This window comes from Diadema setosum, chromosome 4 (genome assembly GCF_964275005.1).
Source record: "Diadema setosum chromosome 4, eeDiaSeto1, whole genome shotgun sequence".
NCBI lineage: Eukaryota > Metazoa > Echinodermata > Echinoidea > Diadematoida > Diadematidae > Diadema > Diadema setosum.
Window position 1 is genome coordinate 45,377,383 of NC_092688.1, and position 17,500 is coordinate 45,394,882.

Sequence of the window (17,500 nt, forward strand, 5' to 3'; positions counted from 1 at the left end):
ACATACATACACACAAACATCACCATACACATACACACTGTACATACATACATACATACATACATACATACATAACCCTTCAATACACACATGCACACAAATAGAGTGTTGAGAAAGAAAACAATACTGTACGAGCTGAAATTTTGGCGTACAGATATTTTCACGAATTGCTACTTGGAGGACATTTTCGCATGTTGTTAATTTCGCGGTTGCGAGGGTCTAACTGAACTTAGTTATTTGCGCGTTGTTATTTTCGCAGTTCAAAGGCGATTCGCGAAATTCGTGAAAATAAAACCACCGCAAAAATTTCAGCTCGTACAGTAGTCTTTACCCTTGCCCAAGTGGTGCAGCCTGGTTCAACCAACCTCACTTACAATTCAATTCACACCCAATCACCATGGGAGACTGGGACTCCGTAGATATGAAAGACACACAGGAGCCGGATATGTGACATTTTATGCTATTTATTCACAGCATGATGACCTGCATGGCTTTATACCCTCTCCTGTGCTGACCAGTGAAGAGATGTTTATATAATGCCGATCTGTAGAAACAGAAGATGCACAAGAAAGCATTAACAAAGTCAACTATTGATATTCTGATCATAAAACATTGTAAAACCAGAAATATTCGCAGCACGAAATTTTTGCAAGTTGGAGCTGATGGCCTTTATCGTGGCACAAATTTTAATTGAATTGCCATTGGCATTCAATGCATTGTGTAGGCAAGAACTTTTGTGTACATCTGAATTTTGCAAATCTTGTCTCCTAGCGAAATGCACAAAAAATTGCATGCACACAAAAATTTCTGGTTTTACAGTATACTTTGCATACTACTCATGGAGACAATTTTTGTCGGTACGAGTCAATCAACAGCAATTTCCCTTTACTTCATTTTGATAACAACTTTTCTATGGCCTGGGAGGAGATACAAGCCTGTAGATGATCGTACCAAAACAAAGTCACTCCTCTAGAAATTAAAGAATGTCCTTGATTTGATTCAAAAGCAAAGCATTAACACAACCAAAGGCATTTTAATCATACAAGATTTATCAAAATGTCATAACATGAGATGGCAACACAGCTGGCTTCATGTCAACTTCACCCTTTACCTTGTTTGCAACATCAAGGGCATCGTAGTCCGGGGCTAGTCTGACGTAGGCCTTCTTCTGTCCATCGGGCCTGTGTAACAGTAAAAAATAGGGCAAACAGGTAAGTGTAGCCAACATGAGCAACTTGTCACTACAGTGCACTCTCATTATAACAAAGTCCTCGGGACCACCGTGTTTTGTTTTGTTTTGTTTTTGTTTGTTTTTTTTTTGTTACCTGATTTTGTTATAGCTGAGCAGTAAAGTATGTAAAGATATGTAGTTATGAAAAATTCTGGGACCTGAATTTGTACCTTGTTGTAGCGAGGATTTCATTATAACCATGTTCGTTATAATCAGAGTGCACTGTACCAGAATTTCAATGCTTATTAAATGCGCCCCTAACTAGGGCAGGAATATTTTCCACGTTCAATGAGGAGACTGTCCACGCAAGATGCATACATGCAGAGGTAGTCCAACAGATATGCCCGATCAATTTGCTCACTTTTTGCTGAGGCTGTACCGGATGCGACCATTGAGCATTCACCTCGTCACTATTGCCGATTCAATGCCCGATGAAATGCACCCGTCGTGCAATCACAATCTACACACACTGTATGTTGCCATAGCTTCGGACAAGAAAAGGGTGTGCATGGCAATTGCATTGATTGTGATATAGTTATGTTATTTAATGATTACAAATTACATGAATGCAGTATATCTGGTACTTGCAAACTGTCCAAACTAAAAAAAAAGGCCTCCAATTCATAAGAATGAGAGAGAAATGGAACTTCATCGAAACTTCTGCATGCAGCTACAATTAAACTCGCCTAAGTCGACATCGCATATGTCGAATAATCGCGCAAGTCGATAATTTTAAAAAGTCCTGATTTTTCCCCTTTGACTTACGTGTATTAATTCACTCATAAGTCGAATTTTTTAAGTTGAATACTCGCTTAAGTCGATGAAATTCCAAGAACACTTTCATGGAAAAACCATTGAATTCACTGTGCCTAAGTTGAATAAGATTTTATTGTGTAATAAATCACTGTCAAAATCACGAGACGCCAGTTTTTGTTTACATACAGTATATACCAAAAGAAACTGCGTAAATAAACATTAACGTTTCATTAACGCAAGCGGTTTCACCTGAATCGTTAGTAACGCAAACTAACGATCGGGAAAATTAACGTTTGTAGCAACGATGAGTAACGATCCCTAGCGCAAATTAACGATGTTTCGTTAACATTAACGATAGGTAACGCAAGAACTCACGCGAGATTTTGTTTTTGTAACGAGACCTGGTGAAAGGACGACGTAGCCCCTGCCGAGTGTAGCGATCTATGTCTTATATTTGGCGGAGTCTTTTCGCGAATCGAATCACGATTTCGCGAATGGTTAATTTGCGACCGGGGTCACCAAAAACGCACGCCGGGCCACCAAAAAAGCCGAATGTTTGCCTTCAGTTTTGGAAATGAAACGGTAACAATTGGTTCCATAAGATGCTGAGTAAATGTCAGATGTTTGCACTTTTAATTTTGGAAATGAATAACGGTAATATTCGATTCCGTATAATACTAAAATAAATGTCGGATGTTTGCTTATACTTTTGGAATGTCAGAGATTTGATTTTGCGTTCGGAAATGAATAAGGATAAAAAAAAAAGTATCCGGAAGATGCTGAAATAAATGTCAAATGTTTGCTTTGACGTTCGGATATGAAAAATAATGATATTCAACTCCATACGATGATAAAATAAATGCCGGATGTTTACTTTTACGTTCGAAAGTAAATAACAATTACATTCAGCTCCGGAAGATGCTAAAGTAAATGTGGAATTATCCCTTTGACGTTCGGAAATGAATAACAATAATAATCAACTTCGTACGATGATGAAATAAATGTTGGATGTTTACTTTTACGTTCGAAAGTAAATAACATTAACATTCAGCTCCGGAAGATGCTATTAGTAAATGTCGAATTATCCCTTTGACGTTCGGAAATGAATAACAATAATAATCAACTTCGTACGACGATGAGATGAATGTCGGGTGTTTTACTTTCTTTTACTTTCGAAAGTAAATAGCAATAACATTCGGCTCCAGAAGATGCTAAAATAAATGTCAGATGATTGTTTTTACGTTCGGAAGTGAATAGCAGTAATATTCTTCTCCATACGATGCTAAATAACTGTCGGATGTTTGCTTTTAAATTTCGAAATGAATAACAGTAACATTTAGCTGCGTTTGATGGTAAAGTTAATGTTTGATATTTGCTTTAACGTCCGGAAATGAATAACAATAGTATTCAACTCCGTCCGATGATAAAATGAATGTCTTATGTTTGCTTTTATGTTCGAAAGTAAATAGCAATAAGTAAATAGCTCCGGAAGATGCTAAAATAAATGTTGAATGTTTGCTTTGGCGTTCGGAAATGAATAACTATGGTATTCAACTCAGTACGATGATGAAATAATTGCCGAAAGTTCGCTTTTACGTTCGAAAGTAAATAGCATGTAACATTCGACTCCTGAAGATGCCAAAATAAAAGTCAGATGATTCATTACACTTTCGGAAGTGGACAGCAGTAACATTCGGCTCCTTACGATCATAAAATAAATGTCGGGTGTTTGCTTTTGAATTTGGAGATCGAATAACGGTAATATTCTGCTCCGTACGATGCTAAAATAAGTAACAGATTGTTTCTTTTACATTTGGAAATGATTAACGGTATCAATCGGCTCATTTAGATGATGAAATAAAAAGCGGATGTTTGTTTTCACGTTCGGAAATGAATAAGGATGATATTCAGCTCCGTAAGATCCTAGAATGAATGTCGGTTGCTTGTTTTTACATTTGAAAATGATTAACGGCAACATTCGGCTCCGGAAGGTGTTAAAATACTTGTAAATGGTGGATGATTGCTTTTACAATCAGAAATAAATAACGGTAACTTTCGGACCGAACGTAGGACCGATTTAGTTTTGCTTGTTTTGTTTTTTTTTGTTTTGTTTTTTTGTTCGGGCCACCAAAAAATAAAAATCAATCATTTTGGGGCCACCAAAATAAAAGTTAGTGTGGAGCCCTGGCCTGCATCAATGTGGATAAAGTGTCTTGCTGAAGGGCAAATATCGGGCACACCGCTCCAGCTCTCGGCTCCAGAGTAGACAACATCGCATGTACATTATACATATGTACGTGTGGTGTAACTTTAAGTCAATTTTTTTCGACTTACGTACAAGTCGAAACTCGCCTAAGTCGATGTGTTTTGCTCAGTCCCGAGAGGATCGACTTATGCGAGTTTAACTGTATTTACCACTGGATTGCAAAATATTGTCTCTACCCAAGGGTAAAGTGATTTAAATTTAGTAATACCACATGAATAAAATATTAATATATTATACAAACAATAAACAACAAACATACAAACAAACAAGGTCTTGGAAATTGGACCAAGATGAAGCAGCAGCATCTTTACCTGATGAGGGTGTTGACCTTGGCGACGTCGATGTCGTAGAGCTTCTTGACTGCCGTCTTGATCTGGAACTTGTTGGCTTTCAGAGCAACGATGAACACCAGGGTGTTGTTCTCCTCAATTTTCTTCATGGCGCTCTCTGTGGTGAGCGGGAACTTGATGGCGCTGTACTGATCCAACCTATCACGAAAAACGACAGACCACCTAGAAATGTCATTATGGTGACTGGTATGCCTCTGCCATAATAGATGGTTCTCCCAATAGGTCAAGAATACTTCTTGACACGACCTGAGTATGTCTCACACTCACCTGAACATCGCAAGTTCACCTTCCACGCAGTCACTAATCTAAATTACACATAGCACTACTGAAGATTATCGCTTACAATTTGAGGAAAGATTTGAAAAGATTCCTTAATTTGGAGGTTTTGTCTGTCTCCCCCTCCCCACTTTGGGCATTGTGCTCCAGCCCCCTCCAACCCCCCCCCCCAAAAAAAAAAGAAGGGAATCAAAGAAGAAGATGAAATGGGGGGAGGGGCACCCCTGGATTCACCATGAACAGACTTGAAGCTACGGTCATCAATGTACTAACTCATAGTATTTATTTTACCTTTTAGCTCTATGACTTCTGGTTCTAGAGAAGATTTTTTAGAGGTTCCTTGGTTTTAGGGGGTATGGGCCCCCAGGAGACCCCACGGGGAGCAATGCATGGTGCGTTTTTGAACAAATTGAGATTCTACCCCTAGGGATCCTAACTGCCAAGTTCAGTGGAAATCCATCATGGGGTTTCTAGAAGAAGAACATGTACAATCTAGGCCCCCATTTGGACCTCCCCACCCCTGGATCCACCATGAACAAACTTGAAACTACAGTCATCAATGTACTCATAGTGTAAACTTAGCTCTATCACTTCTGGTTCTAGAGAATAAGATTTTAAAGGACAAGTTCACCTTCATAAACATAAGGATTGAGAGAATGCAGCAATATTAGTAGAACACATCAGTGAAAGTTTGAGGAAAATTAAGATACCTTAACTGGGAACTGGGGGGGGGGGGGGGGCACGTCATGGGGTTTTTAAGAAGAAGATGAAAATTTAAAAAGTTCACGCACGACAGATGGTGCATGCGGGACAAAGAGCGATTGCAATAGCTTAATGAGCCTTCGGCTCAGATGAGCTAGAAACACTGGAAATTTTACAGTTTTTATCCCCACAGAAACATGAAAATGACACAAAATATTATCAATATTGAAAACTGGAGTGGCATGCACATAAGTTGCAACAAATTACTAAAGAAACAAGAAAGACAACATAAAATGAATATATTCATCATCAGCACGTAATTTGACTTTGGTAAACCATACCATTTTTAAAGGACCATGTGAACATAGAGAATATGCCATATATTCTCTAGTGATTATTATTTGCAACCAAGCTAATTATAAATACAATAAGATACTTCCTTCCATAACACAGTTGTAAAGGAATTTGCCTACAATGTGGAAAATAGAGAACTCTGCTTCTCAAAAATGGGTAAAACATGTTTCTCACTCCATCATCATGTTTGTTTGTTTGTTTGTTTTTTTTAATTTCAAATGTAACAACTTGTAACACTGTTAACTGTACAAGTCGTTTGTGAAAAACTGTGCTAATAACTGTATGGCAGGAAAAGAATATTTGCCCATGTCGTGTCTGAAATTCACATTGCATGCAACTGTTTACACCACCAATGGGAAAATCCCAAAATTTACTGCAGAGTGAGAGAGTACCCATCACCTGAAAAAAACGTAATTTGAGGATTTTGTTGTAGGCATAATGCAGCTACTGCTAATTCTCCTTCGCTGATGTTTGCCCACAGGCATCACTTGTCGTTTACCTTGGCCGCCTGGGGCTGCTCTTCTTGGGGTATTTGGGGTGGCGTGGGGTTTTCAGAGTCTTGGGGCGGTGGAACGTCACCCTCTTGCGGATCTTGCTCTTGCGGGTGGAATGGGTTCCACGCAGGACAGCCTTCTTTGCCTGGAAGAAGCGAAGGACAAAAACTAGTCAGGACCAAGGATTTGCTCAAAGATCTTTCATTACAGATACACATTCCTTTACCTTGTTACTGATATAATCCAAGGGTAATATTACTACTAGTTCCCACTGGTCCTAAATGCAGGTGTTGTCAAAAGTTTTTAATTATGCAAAAAATCTAAATAAATGTGCTGAATTCTTTTCAAATTTTTCCACACTCTTCCACTTCAGTAACACCATGAACTGCTGTAGCCTGCCTATCTAGCAATGGGATAAAACTCAAACGAATAACTTTTGATCATCAATCTACCAGCTACTACCTTTCGTTAGAATGCTTACCTTGATGGCATCTGCCTTAGCCTTGGCCTTGGCCTTGGCTTCCGCCCGGGCCTCAACCTTTGCCGCCGGTTCCCTCTGGGCAGGGCCCTTCTTTCCAGCCTTTCGCTGAGCTGTTGGAGAAAAGAGTACAAGAGGGGAGCAATATTAGAATGAGACCAACAGAATTCAGGAACTTCATGAAACATGGCAGTTAAAAACATTTCAGTATGATTGCTCTCCCAACAGCAAGGGCAGGCTACTGAAAGTATAGTCTTTCTCAAATAACGCACAGAGAAACACCTAATCATACATGACTGTCTACGATGTTGGTATTATGGAAACATCAAAATACTTCTCAAGGCCTAAGAAAACTTACTACATGACAGATAGCACACATTTGTCTTTCTCATGAAGTAGCCTTGTTTTTAACTTGCTTTGGGATTCAAGGCAAGCAGGGACAGATTGTCTTCAAACTGAAGTCTCCGAAGCTATAGCTCTCATTAAGAAGAAAAAAAAAGAACAGTGTATCTAATACTTAAAAGAATGCATTATAATCATCTGTTCATTCATAATTGAGCCAGAAAAACCCACAGGGATGCTAAAACCAGAACAGTGCAAACAGCATTACACAGGCACAATATTAATAGACCAATACTTCTGATGAAAACACAAACATTTTGTGCTTTTAAAAATTAAAGCAGATGTGAACCTGTTCTTGTTTTGTTTTTGCTTTTCTTTTGTTGTTGTTGTTTTGTGGGGGGGGGGGGGGAAGGAAGGGGTTATCATGTTGATCAAGTTGAAACATCAGACCTGCACTCTTAGACTGCAGTGTTGCAGCTCACCACTTTGAACTTTGAAGTGATGGTACCTGATACATTTCATTCACACACACCAACCCAGCTGGATCTAAAACTTCTAAAAGCACGAGCAGAAATAATATTTTGTTTGGTTTTTTTCCGTAGGGCATAGGTTTTAATAGTAATACAATGTACTACTCGTAGTACAGCCACTATGCACTCACACACACACATCCCAGGGGTGCATGTGTCCTTACCATCCACGCATGCGCACTCACACATCATGTCATAAGCAACAGTAAATAGTAACACTAACACACACACGTATCACATGCGACTGTATCAACGCCAACGACATAAAGATTACGAGTGCTTCTTCTACAGTTCACACTATGGCATGGGTACGGCACCAGCATCAGGCATGACAACACAAATAACCTCATATTTTTTTAATTTTTAGACAACTTTATTTTCTTACGATTGCATCCACTTCATTTTAATTTCACCTTATTTTCTCATCCAGTCACGATTGCGTGAATTCGGATTTAAATATATTTCATATTGTGTTAACGTCACCACGTGGTTATATGTGGAATTCTTCGTAAGCTATATATTATATTATATTCATAAACATATCCATTATCCAGCCAGTAGCTTCACCTCGGCACCACTCAGCCTCTCTCAAGCCATTGGCCATGCCCATTTGGCATTTCAATTTGGATATCATTCAGTCATCACATACTCAGTATGCGTGTGTGCGTGTAGTCGTGTGGCCAGTGGTGGGCCGCTGTACAATGTAATGTATGCACCATACCACTTGCACTACCTACAAAAGACGTTCAAAGCACGAGCACGCGTGGTATTTCATTCTGGCATTTCTTCTTTTTGCATCAATCAAATCACATGAATATCAGGTATCGATTTATACGCATGATTATAAAAATGAATATACTTTGGGGAAAGTGATCAAAAGTACACCAAAATGTAACCAATACAAGCTTTTTCTCTGTCATTTACCCTCAGATCTCGCCTTCGGAGCCATGTTGCTTGTAAGAGGACGATCAAAAAGAAAGATGGCATGCATGCAATGCAGAAATTATATTACTCAAAACTCACTCTTTAACTTATTTGCGATAAATTTGTAACAAAAAAAATAATATATTCACTAAATGTTATATAATATAGATTTATAATGAATATTGGTTTTTTTTTAATATGATATTTTTGTCACAATTATTGATAAATCTAGATGAATATAATTGCGCTACGCGCGCGTAAAATTTACGTTGTGATTCTCACAGATTTACAGCGCAAGGATAGTTGATTAGTGCGAATGCGCGGTCAGAAGTCAAAGCCCGAAAAAAGAGCTCAAGAAACGCAAAGGATGGGTGTGAAAATGAAGAATGTGTGATAAGGACAGTCAATATCAAGTTGGTCGGTCCCACAGTGTACACCCACACGCTGTTCTTGACGGAATGAATGCGCGACGGCACAGCATTTGGGGGCATTTATATAGCGCATAAATATGTAGCTCCATCTTTGGGGAAGTAGTAGCACGTCGAATCACGTCGTTTGTACTTCTGTGTTTTGCCATATACTTTAGTAGTTCAGCAAAACGAGATTGATAGCTGTTAACTTCGTAGTACCGTATATCAAGGACATCACCTGAGCTGAGCTGTGTCTGTAAACTCACCGATTTTCAGTGTCGCGAGTGGTCAAAAAGTGCGCATATCCAGGATCTGGGACGCCGCATCCTTTGGGGCATCCGTCCGTTGGAGAGTGATCGACGCCAGCGCGCTGGGCTATGCAGTTCATCCGCTAGCTGTTTCCAGTTTTACGCGTAGCTTGTAGGCCTACGAAAAATATACCACCAAGCTGAAAGAAATGTTAGAAGGCCGCCGTTCGTTCTGTTTGTGAGGTGATTTCTGTTCGTAAATGACATAATTAGGAGTCGGAAGTCAACATGAGAATCAGTCATGCAGCCAGAGATCGGATTATAACCAAGTTTCCCCAAGTAAGTTTAGGAACCTATCTTTTATTTTTTTTTTCACACTCAAAACACTGTCTAGTCTACTACTAGGAGACTCAACTGATTGTGTCAGTTCAAATAGGAGATATATCACCCTGTAAACTACATTCACACTTCACAATCACTTGTTTAGAAGTCTTGGAAGTTGATTAGCAGTTTAGAGTCCAATTTTCTAAAGTTTGTTAACAAAAATGTTTTTATATGCTGAAAGTGAAAATGAGCCAAAAAAAAAAAAAATCTAGGTCTATCAGCTTAACAATAACAGATGGAAAGTTTGTAACGTGTTAATTAATGCTACTGCTCGACCGAAAGGTCGGTCTGTATCTGGTCGTCGGGGAAATGTTCCGCGGAGACTGCGTCTGGCTTCACGGATCCCCTCCTGCAGTAGCGATAACGTCATAAAAGTAAAAGACTCCTCCAGACAGACGGATCTTTCTGTCTATGCTACTGCTAGTCATAACAGTCAAAATAGCTGTAGAATAACCCTGTGTCCCTGGCCTGGGGTGCTCCTTCACACAGATATTACGCTTTGCGTTCGGGCTGGACACAGTTAGTTGTAGAAAAGAAAATACTGAATGACTGAATGCCCTGCAGCAGTGCAGCATCAGCAAAGCAAAATCCAGCAATTTGGATGGAAAATACAATCTGGGGGGACTGAATATGCAGCACAACAACAGTATTTAAGGTAAAGCATGCCTCCATTACAAATACATATTTTTTGTAAGTATCAATAAATGCTATGGCCTATGCCTTCACTTAAGTATTGAATATATTACAAGATATAAACTGGGCAGTTGTGAAAAGCTTGAGTATTTTAAAGTCATAAACTAAGCAGTCACATGTACACATCCATAATGATTGCATAGATACTATTGAATTATAGATAGTACCTCAGTAGCCTACCTGGCTTTATTACCCCTGATAAGGGATGACAGCTTGATCCCAGGCATATTAAATTTATGATTGAGATGCACATACAATGTAGGGATTGCCTGGACACCATTCCCTAAATAACACCCAGATATTTCCTAGACTTTCAAGAAATTCTATAAATTTTTTACCGTGTATCGTTTCTCTGACACGACAGTCATACAGACAGACGACACCGTATGAGGAGACAGATTTTGACTCGAGAGTGAGAGACGCCTGCCTTGCCAACAAGACTGGAACAGTTGGGTAAGTTCTGTTGACTTTTACTAGCTTTTCATACGCTGGTCAGTGAACTCCAAGAGATACATTTTGTAAGTTAACCTTTGCTTTCATCATAGTACAGAACTCGGTGACTTGATGGCAACAACGTGCAGCAGGATAGTCTCAGTTGACCCATCAAGTCCTGGTGATAGTTTGCCACAGAACTGATCATCTCATTCTCATTAAATTGGCAACTCTGCCTTTTGAATGCCTATCCCAAGATCCCAATTCATTGCACAAAGGTAGGATAGAACTGGTTGAATTCATAAGATCTGTACAAAATCATACAGTACAAAATCAGAAAGAAATATATCAGTTTGAGAAAGGAACAGGTACACTGTACTTGGATCATCACAGCATGCATTGCCAATTTAAGCATCAGTTTTAAAAGCAATCAACAGGAGTCTGAAACTTCTGCAACCAAAACAACAGTGCATTTCAAGAAAAATGTCTCAAGTAGAAGACTCTACCTCATGAAATCCAAACAATGAATTACAAAAGTTATGTAAAACATAATTATGCAGCATCAAACCATCACCTCCCCCCCCCCCAAAAAAAAAAAAAGATTTTCTAGAACTTGATGGGTTAAAAAGACAACAACAAGACACCTCTAGAGATAAATTTTATATTTCAAAAGAAAAGTCTTGATGGCAGAATGATAGAACACAGAAGTATCCACCATGGGATACAGTTGTAGGTGTGAGATAGGAAATGAACATTATAAACCCAGATGTGTGTGTGTAGTTGTGGTTTGCATCCACAAGAACAATAAAATCAAGGATCAATTTAGACTAGCTGATTTGGAATCTACTTGGGACAACAAACCACAGACATACAACTGTATCATTAAGATAGGGATGATACAGAAGTACTGTTCAAATAATGGATTTGCTCGCTAGGTTTTGATGTTGTTTAAAATGTGAATGACTTTAACTTCAGTTTGTTTGTTTGTTTGTTTGTTTTTTGGAGGGGGATGAAAAGAAAACTTTTTTTCTTAATGCTGCTGAAACATTTGATAAAGCCTATTTACACTCAATAACCTCACTAAAATCTTCGCAAAGTTTCAGATATGTCGTACTCCATCTTTGAGTGGTTCTGGCTGCGTTTTAAGAGAGTCTGGCTTGGTAGCTTTATAGCAACTTGCACCAAAATGTTGCAATTGTTATTGTTTTTATAAAGGCATTGTACATCACAAAATTTATGTATGTCAGTACAGTATACTCTGTGAAATGTTTTGTTCAAGTTTTGCACTCGTTGAATCAATGACAACTATGAAAAAAAAACCAAAAAAACAAATTTGTGGCTCAGTTATGTGCTGAGATGGAGAATACAGTATCGTGTGGACACGATAATCAACAAACTGGAAAGTTAGTGTGACCTCTTGTGAACCCCATCCCCGTCATATTCCAAGTCAACCTCCAGAGTGTGTTGTATGAGCTTGTACGATATAATGAATATACAGGTATATTATGTATTTCTTCCGGTTCTGTGGTGTTATCATCGAGTGGGACTGTCATTCGAAAGTTCATTCTTTTATTAAAGATTTACAGTAGGTGTCATCTGGATGTGCATTGTACAGTCTAGGAAGCAAGATCTTGTCACTGATGATTAGCTTAGGTGTGAACGTAACTAGACTGTTTTCGCCAAACTGCTACCCTGCCCCTCTCCCCCCCCCCCCAACAAAAACAACAACCTGCAGTGACTCAGTCGATAAATAACACGACACCCCAGTGTGATGTGCGTGACAGACCTGACACTGACAGGAAGGGAATGTTATTTGTTGTTTTTGTTTCCGTTCCCTACATTTTATTGATGTACCTGTACCTGTACCTGAGATAAGATTAAGAAGGTCGCTCCTTGGGGCTGAGATGTAAGGAATGTGCCAATACAGAGCTGCAAGTGCCTGGTGCATTGTTATCTTTGCATGCCTTTCAAATGAAATCAACACAGGGTCAAGTGTAACATGATATGGCATTGTTTGGGGGCTGTTTTCATTGTAGTTTCTGATGTAAATATTTTGTTTCCGTGACGAGCATGTTGTAGGTCATTCAGGATGGGTTCATGGGTTTGAGTTGGATCTGCATAGAAGCAGGGAGGTGAGAGGAAAAGTCTTATGTTGTAAACAAATAGCATTGCACAGTACGATCTTCCTCTTGATTGCATCAGATTTTAGTTTAAAATGTCTAGAATTCTACATGACTTTCAATCTTCTTGTGGTTGCTTTTGTCACATTTTGATAAATCTTTCATTTACAACCGATTTGAGAGACAAACAAAGCAGAAAAGTGTTGTTTGTTTATTCTGTTTTGTTTTGTTTTTCTGTCTGTAGACATTGAAGTGTGTTTTCCATTCAGTATAAAAGTAATTGCACATTGAATTCTACTGAGCGGTATATGGTGTACTGTCTATGTATGTGATGGTGTATGCTCAGGTTTACACTGTGTACAATAATGTACTCTCACTGTGTGATATAGTGAAATGGGAGCCTCTGTTCACTCTCAGAAGAAAACTTAACTCCTTGTTTCATTATTTCCTCTTCCATCTAGATTCTACGCAAAGCCATGTTCAGTATGTGTGTACCTCAATTGGTTGAAAGTGTTTGTAGTAATTTAAATACTCAGAGAACATGTCTGATGTCATGTACAATAATTGTATGTATCATGGAGACCTAATACAGAACATTGATATCTACAGTAGGCTGCAGTATTCAATTGTTCATGTGATACAAAGATGATTTATTGCTGATACTGATGAATGCCATAAAAATAAAGATGATGATAAAAAGTATAAAGGATAATGTGTGCAAATGAATGGGCTTGTAATGTCCACATGCCCAGACGAAGCTCTGAAACTCACATTTACGAAGACATTTTAGAACCAGCAACCATTGATAGGGAGTGGGTGAGATCTGTGATCACATCCAAACATTCAGTAAGAAGTACAATACATGTACTAACAACTTGGCAACTCTTTGGAGTATTTATCACTGGTATTTTAAAGTTATGGTCCAGAGGTGGTCAAACTTGTGCATTTTCAATAGCCATGTGTACACACATATCTTTAATTGATGAAAGGAATATATTTAGGGGGGAACCAGTTCCAAGAAGTGGAGTGAATGAGCAGAAACTTCAAAAATTCATAACTTTTGAACGGATTGTCCGATTTTCCTCAAACTCTCACTGATGTGTTCTACTAATATTGCTGCATTCATTCAACCCACGTGTTTATGAAGGTGAACTTGTCCTTTAAAAACTGATGTCATCACTCAGCAATAACCACAGGCCTCACTAATTTTACCCGTCAAGTCCAAGAAGCCACATTTTCTTTTCATGATTTGATGCTGTATAAGATAATTTGTTCTATTCACTGTCATATCAGTATTTCCCAAGGTAGAATACCATCGTTCATTTCGGTTGCAGACTTGTCAAAAGGCTGTAAATTGTTTAATTTATAGACTGGTTCATAAAGTAACACTTTCTGGAAGATCAGAGTTGATATTCTCTTTCAAATCAACATTTGTTTTTGTGGACTGATTTTGTGCAGGTTTATTGAATTTAACCAGTACCATCAAGTCTCTCGCTAATAGTTGATACACAAATTTGTAGAGTTGCCAATTTAGTGAGTAGTCAAAATGATGATTTGTGCAACATTATGCAATCCCAAGACTTGATAGGTTAAAGTGCTTTCATCTTAATTATAATGGAAGGATTAATACCTAATACAGTTGAAAGTGAGCTACATTTGTACCCTCAAGCACTGCAAGTGATCAGCTGCAGTGCTGAACAACCAATTCTTTCAGAAGAGGGAATTTCCCATTGCGGATTCCTTACAAGTGGAGAATTTTCAGCACATCTTGGACATGCCTTTGCATCCAGCTGCATAGAAGACAGCTTGTCTGCCAATACAGCATACAGTGTACATCATGTGTGTGATGATGACTGGCGGGGGAGGGAACATACCGAATGTTCCACCCGAAAGATTTGAAATGCTATTAAGGGAGGTTATAAGTCCTGAGACGAAGTCGAGGGACTTATAGCCTCCCGAAATAGCATTTCAAACCCTGAGGGTGGAACGTTTGGTACATGTTCCCGACAACAAAAGTCATCATCTGTTCTTTTATATGGGTTAGTCAAATACGTCAAATACATCAACGTCAACCACCACCACAACGTACTCAATCGCTCACGCAGAGCCAAATTCACTGCGCGCTGGTCCTTTTGTCATTTGTTACGTGAAAATGTTTTCCCATGGGAGAACATTGTCATTACAAAAGTGTTTTCCCATGGGAGAACATTACAAAAATGTTCTCCCATGGGCGAACATAACCAATGTTCCTCCGTCACGTGACTGTGTTTAGCCAATAACTATGAGTAAACCGGTATTTGACTAACCCATTTAATAAGTAGGTAGATTGTGTTTGCATTGAAGTTGACACAGTTGCCCAAATTCCCATAGTGCAATGCCCCCCCATGCACATGATGTGTCTAGTCAACTAGTGGACTAAGCATTGTCCACAGTACTTGGACTAAGCATAGAGTATCAATTTCTGTGTGTTTATAGGAATGTTTAACATTTTGACCATTTAAACATTGCAAATGTTACACTTGAAGGCAAAATTTTGTGATGCCCTTTTTGTTGCTGTGTTATTGTTTGCCATAGAGATGTGGCATTTTACACATATCATAATGCACTGGCAATGGTCCAGACCCAACTTTAATGTCTTGTCATATCATGCACTGAAATATTTCATATCCATTATAATAGCACTTTTTTTCAGGCTGCAATGTAAAGCTAAATTTTAGTCTGTTATAACACACTGAGTAAATAATACAATTAATTGCTCATACTGGCAATCCATAAAAAAAAAAGACCTGTAGACACTAAAACATTTCATTTATGAATTAATGTGACAAATTTGAGCAATACTTCTGTTTTCCTTAAGTTACATTGTGTACAATACCATTAGACGCGGCTCTATTCATCTGACAAACGCCTTGCGGAATTCACTGATCAATGTATTTTTTAGAGCCTTTAAAATGGGCACCCAATGCAACTGGTGTAATACACTCTTCCTCTTGATCTGCAACCCACTCCTTTCACACCATGCACCAGCCCTACACCTGCCCTACACCATATCTTTACATTACTTCATGATGTTATCCACTTACTCTTTGTTGGCCTACTACACTGTACACTGATACCATGACACCCTACACTGCCCCATACCCCTACACTACACCATGATAGTATACATGTACTATCATTCTCCTTCTTTTTGTTGTCCTCCTACACCATAGACTGTTTCCACACTCTATATTACACCATGGAGCTACCAAAAAGATGGAGTAACAACGGTTGGGGTCCTTTTGAAGTGATGCTCGAAGCCGACTCGTAAAAAGTAATCCTCGCTAAGCCCCCGTGAGCGAGAGCGATGACAGATGAGACAGTGCGTACGCACAATGACGTCATCCGCAGCGCGTTCGCAAACTGGTTCTTACCATGGAGCTACTTAGCTCCATGGTCCACCGTGGAACGTCAATGCATGGGACTACACAAACTGCAACTGCCCCGTCGACTTCGAGCATAGTCGATTTAACATGATTCTGAAGTAATTATAGCTACAAATAGTGAATCTGCAGTGTAACAAATTGTTTAACATGTCATACCGTCGTTTAGTATGTAAATCACGATATGATACGACCGGCATGTAAACAAACACTGCACTCTCGACACGATCAATAATGGCCGTCACGCTGTCCCGAACAAACACAAAGACAAATAACAGCTGGCTTCACAACGGTATAGATAAAATGTACGCAATTGTACGCAGTCAACACTTACGTAAGATTGTAGTTTCAAATGTCAGCTTTACGGACAGATATTGAAATATGTGGAGAAATGTGAGGGATTTTTATTAAGAATTTTATTCTTAGGGTATGTACTCGCCACAGTCACAAAGCATGACGACAATACACTGTACAGTACCTTCGCTGTTCATGGGCCAATTCAGTTCGTTCAACGTGCACTGCACTCGGTATCTCCTCTGTTTTGCCTGTGGATATTATGCGCATGCGCGTGGTCTTCAGCAAAGTTTTGCGCAGCCATATGTTGTTGCAAGTCGAGTTTTCGACTCGATACAGCCATGGAGCTACCAAAAAGTAGCTCCATGATACAGCACTATATTGTATGTGCAATGTCGGTGAGTATAACGTCATTTTTGCGGCTCGGAGCATCGTTTGCCAAAGTATCCCCTGCGGGACGAGTTAAGCCGTCCCAGCGAGTGCGGTGCTTTGAAGTCTGTCAGAACTGACCGCTCGTAGTTGGGTTACGTAATATTGGTGGCCTTCGTTGTTACTCCATCTTTTTGGTAGCTCCATGATTACACCATGCCCCTGGCACTAAACCATGGAAAATGCAACTCTGCACTATAACACTGCACCATCCTCCAACTCTACATTTTAATACCCTGTGCTACATGTACCATACCCCTACACCATACCATACTCCTACTTACACTGTGATATATCTAGAATGCTATCCTGCACTTTAATGTCCTCTATATACCTACATGTTGGTACTTGTATGTGTACGTAGT

General features: G+C 39.1%; 2 protein-coding genes across 2 annotated transcripts in view; one reads left to right on the forward strand and one right to left on the reverse strand.

The window, feature by feature from the left end:
• Positions 1 to 448: 448 nt before the first annotated feature.
• On the reverse strand, positions 449 to 8,778 carry LOC140227340 (large ribosomal subunit protein uL23-like). Its single transcript, XM_072307755.1, has 6 exons — positions 8,704 to 8,778; positions 6,911 to 7,020; positions 6,435 to 6,574; positions 4,565 to 4,741; positions 1,112 to 1,181; positions 449 to 544 (listed from the first exon to the last, which is right to left on the reverse strand). The coding sequence occupies exons 1-6, from the start codon at positions 8,768 to 8,770 to the stop codon at positions 530 to 532; spliced, it is 579 nt and encodes a 192-aa protein (XP_072163856.1). The 5' UTR covers positions 8,771 to 8,778; the 3' UTR covers positions 449 to 529.
• Positions 8,779 to 9,260: 482 nt separating this feature from the next.
• The window catches only part of LOC140227339 (ras-related protein Rab-34-like), a 30,748-nt gene continuing 22,508 nt past the window's right edge, over positions 9,261 to 17,500 (forward strand). Inside the window, exons 1-2 of the mRNA XM_072307754.1 lie at positions 9,261 to 9,700; positions 10,803 to 10,891. Of these exons, the coding sequence (XP_072163855.1) occupies positions 9,650 to 9,700; positions 10,803 to 10,891 (140 nt within the window). The 5' untranslated portion in view covers positions 9,261 to 9,649. The remainder of the gene's footprint in view (positions 9,701 to 10,802; positions 10,892 to 17,500) is intronic.

Coding starts and splice junctions, on each gene's coding strand:
- LOC140227340 (XM_072307755.1), bottom strand. CDS start 8,770: ATGCATGCCATCTTTCTTTTTGATCGTCCTCTTACAAGCAACATGGCT. Junction 4,742..6,434: donor AGCAGCCCCAGGCGGCCAAG/GTAAACGACAAG, acceptor TTTTCGTGATAG/GTTGGATCAGTACAGCGCCA. Junction 1,182..4,564: donor AAGGTCAACACCCTCATCAG/GTAAAGATGCTG, acceptor ACTGTTACACAG/GCCCGATGGACAGAAGAAGG.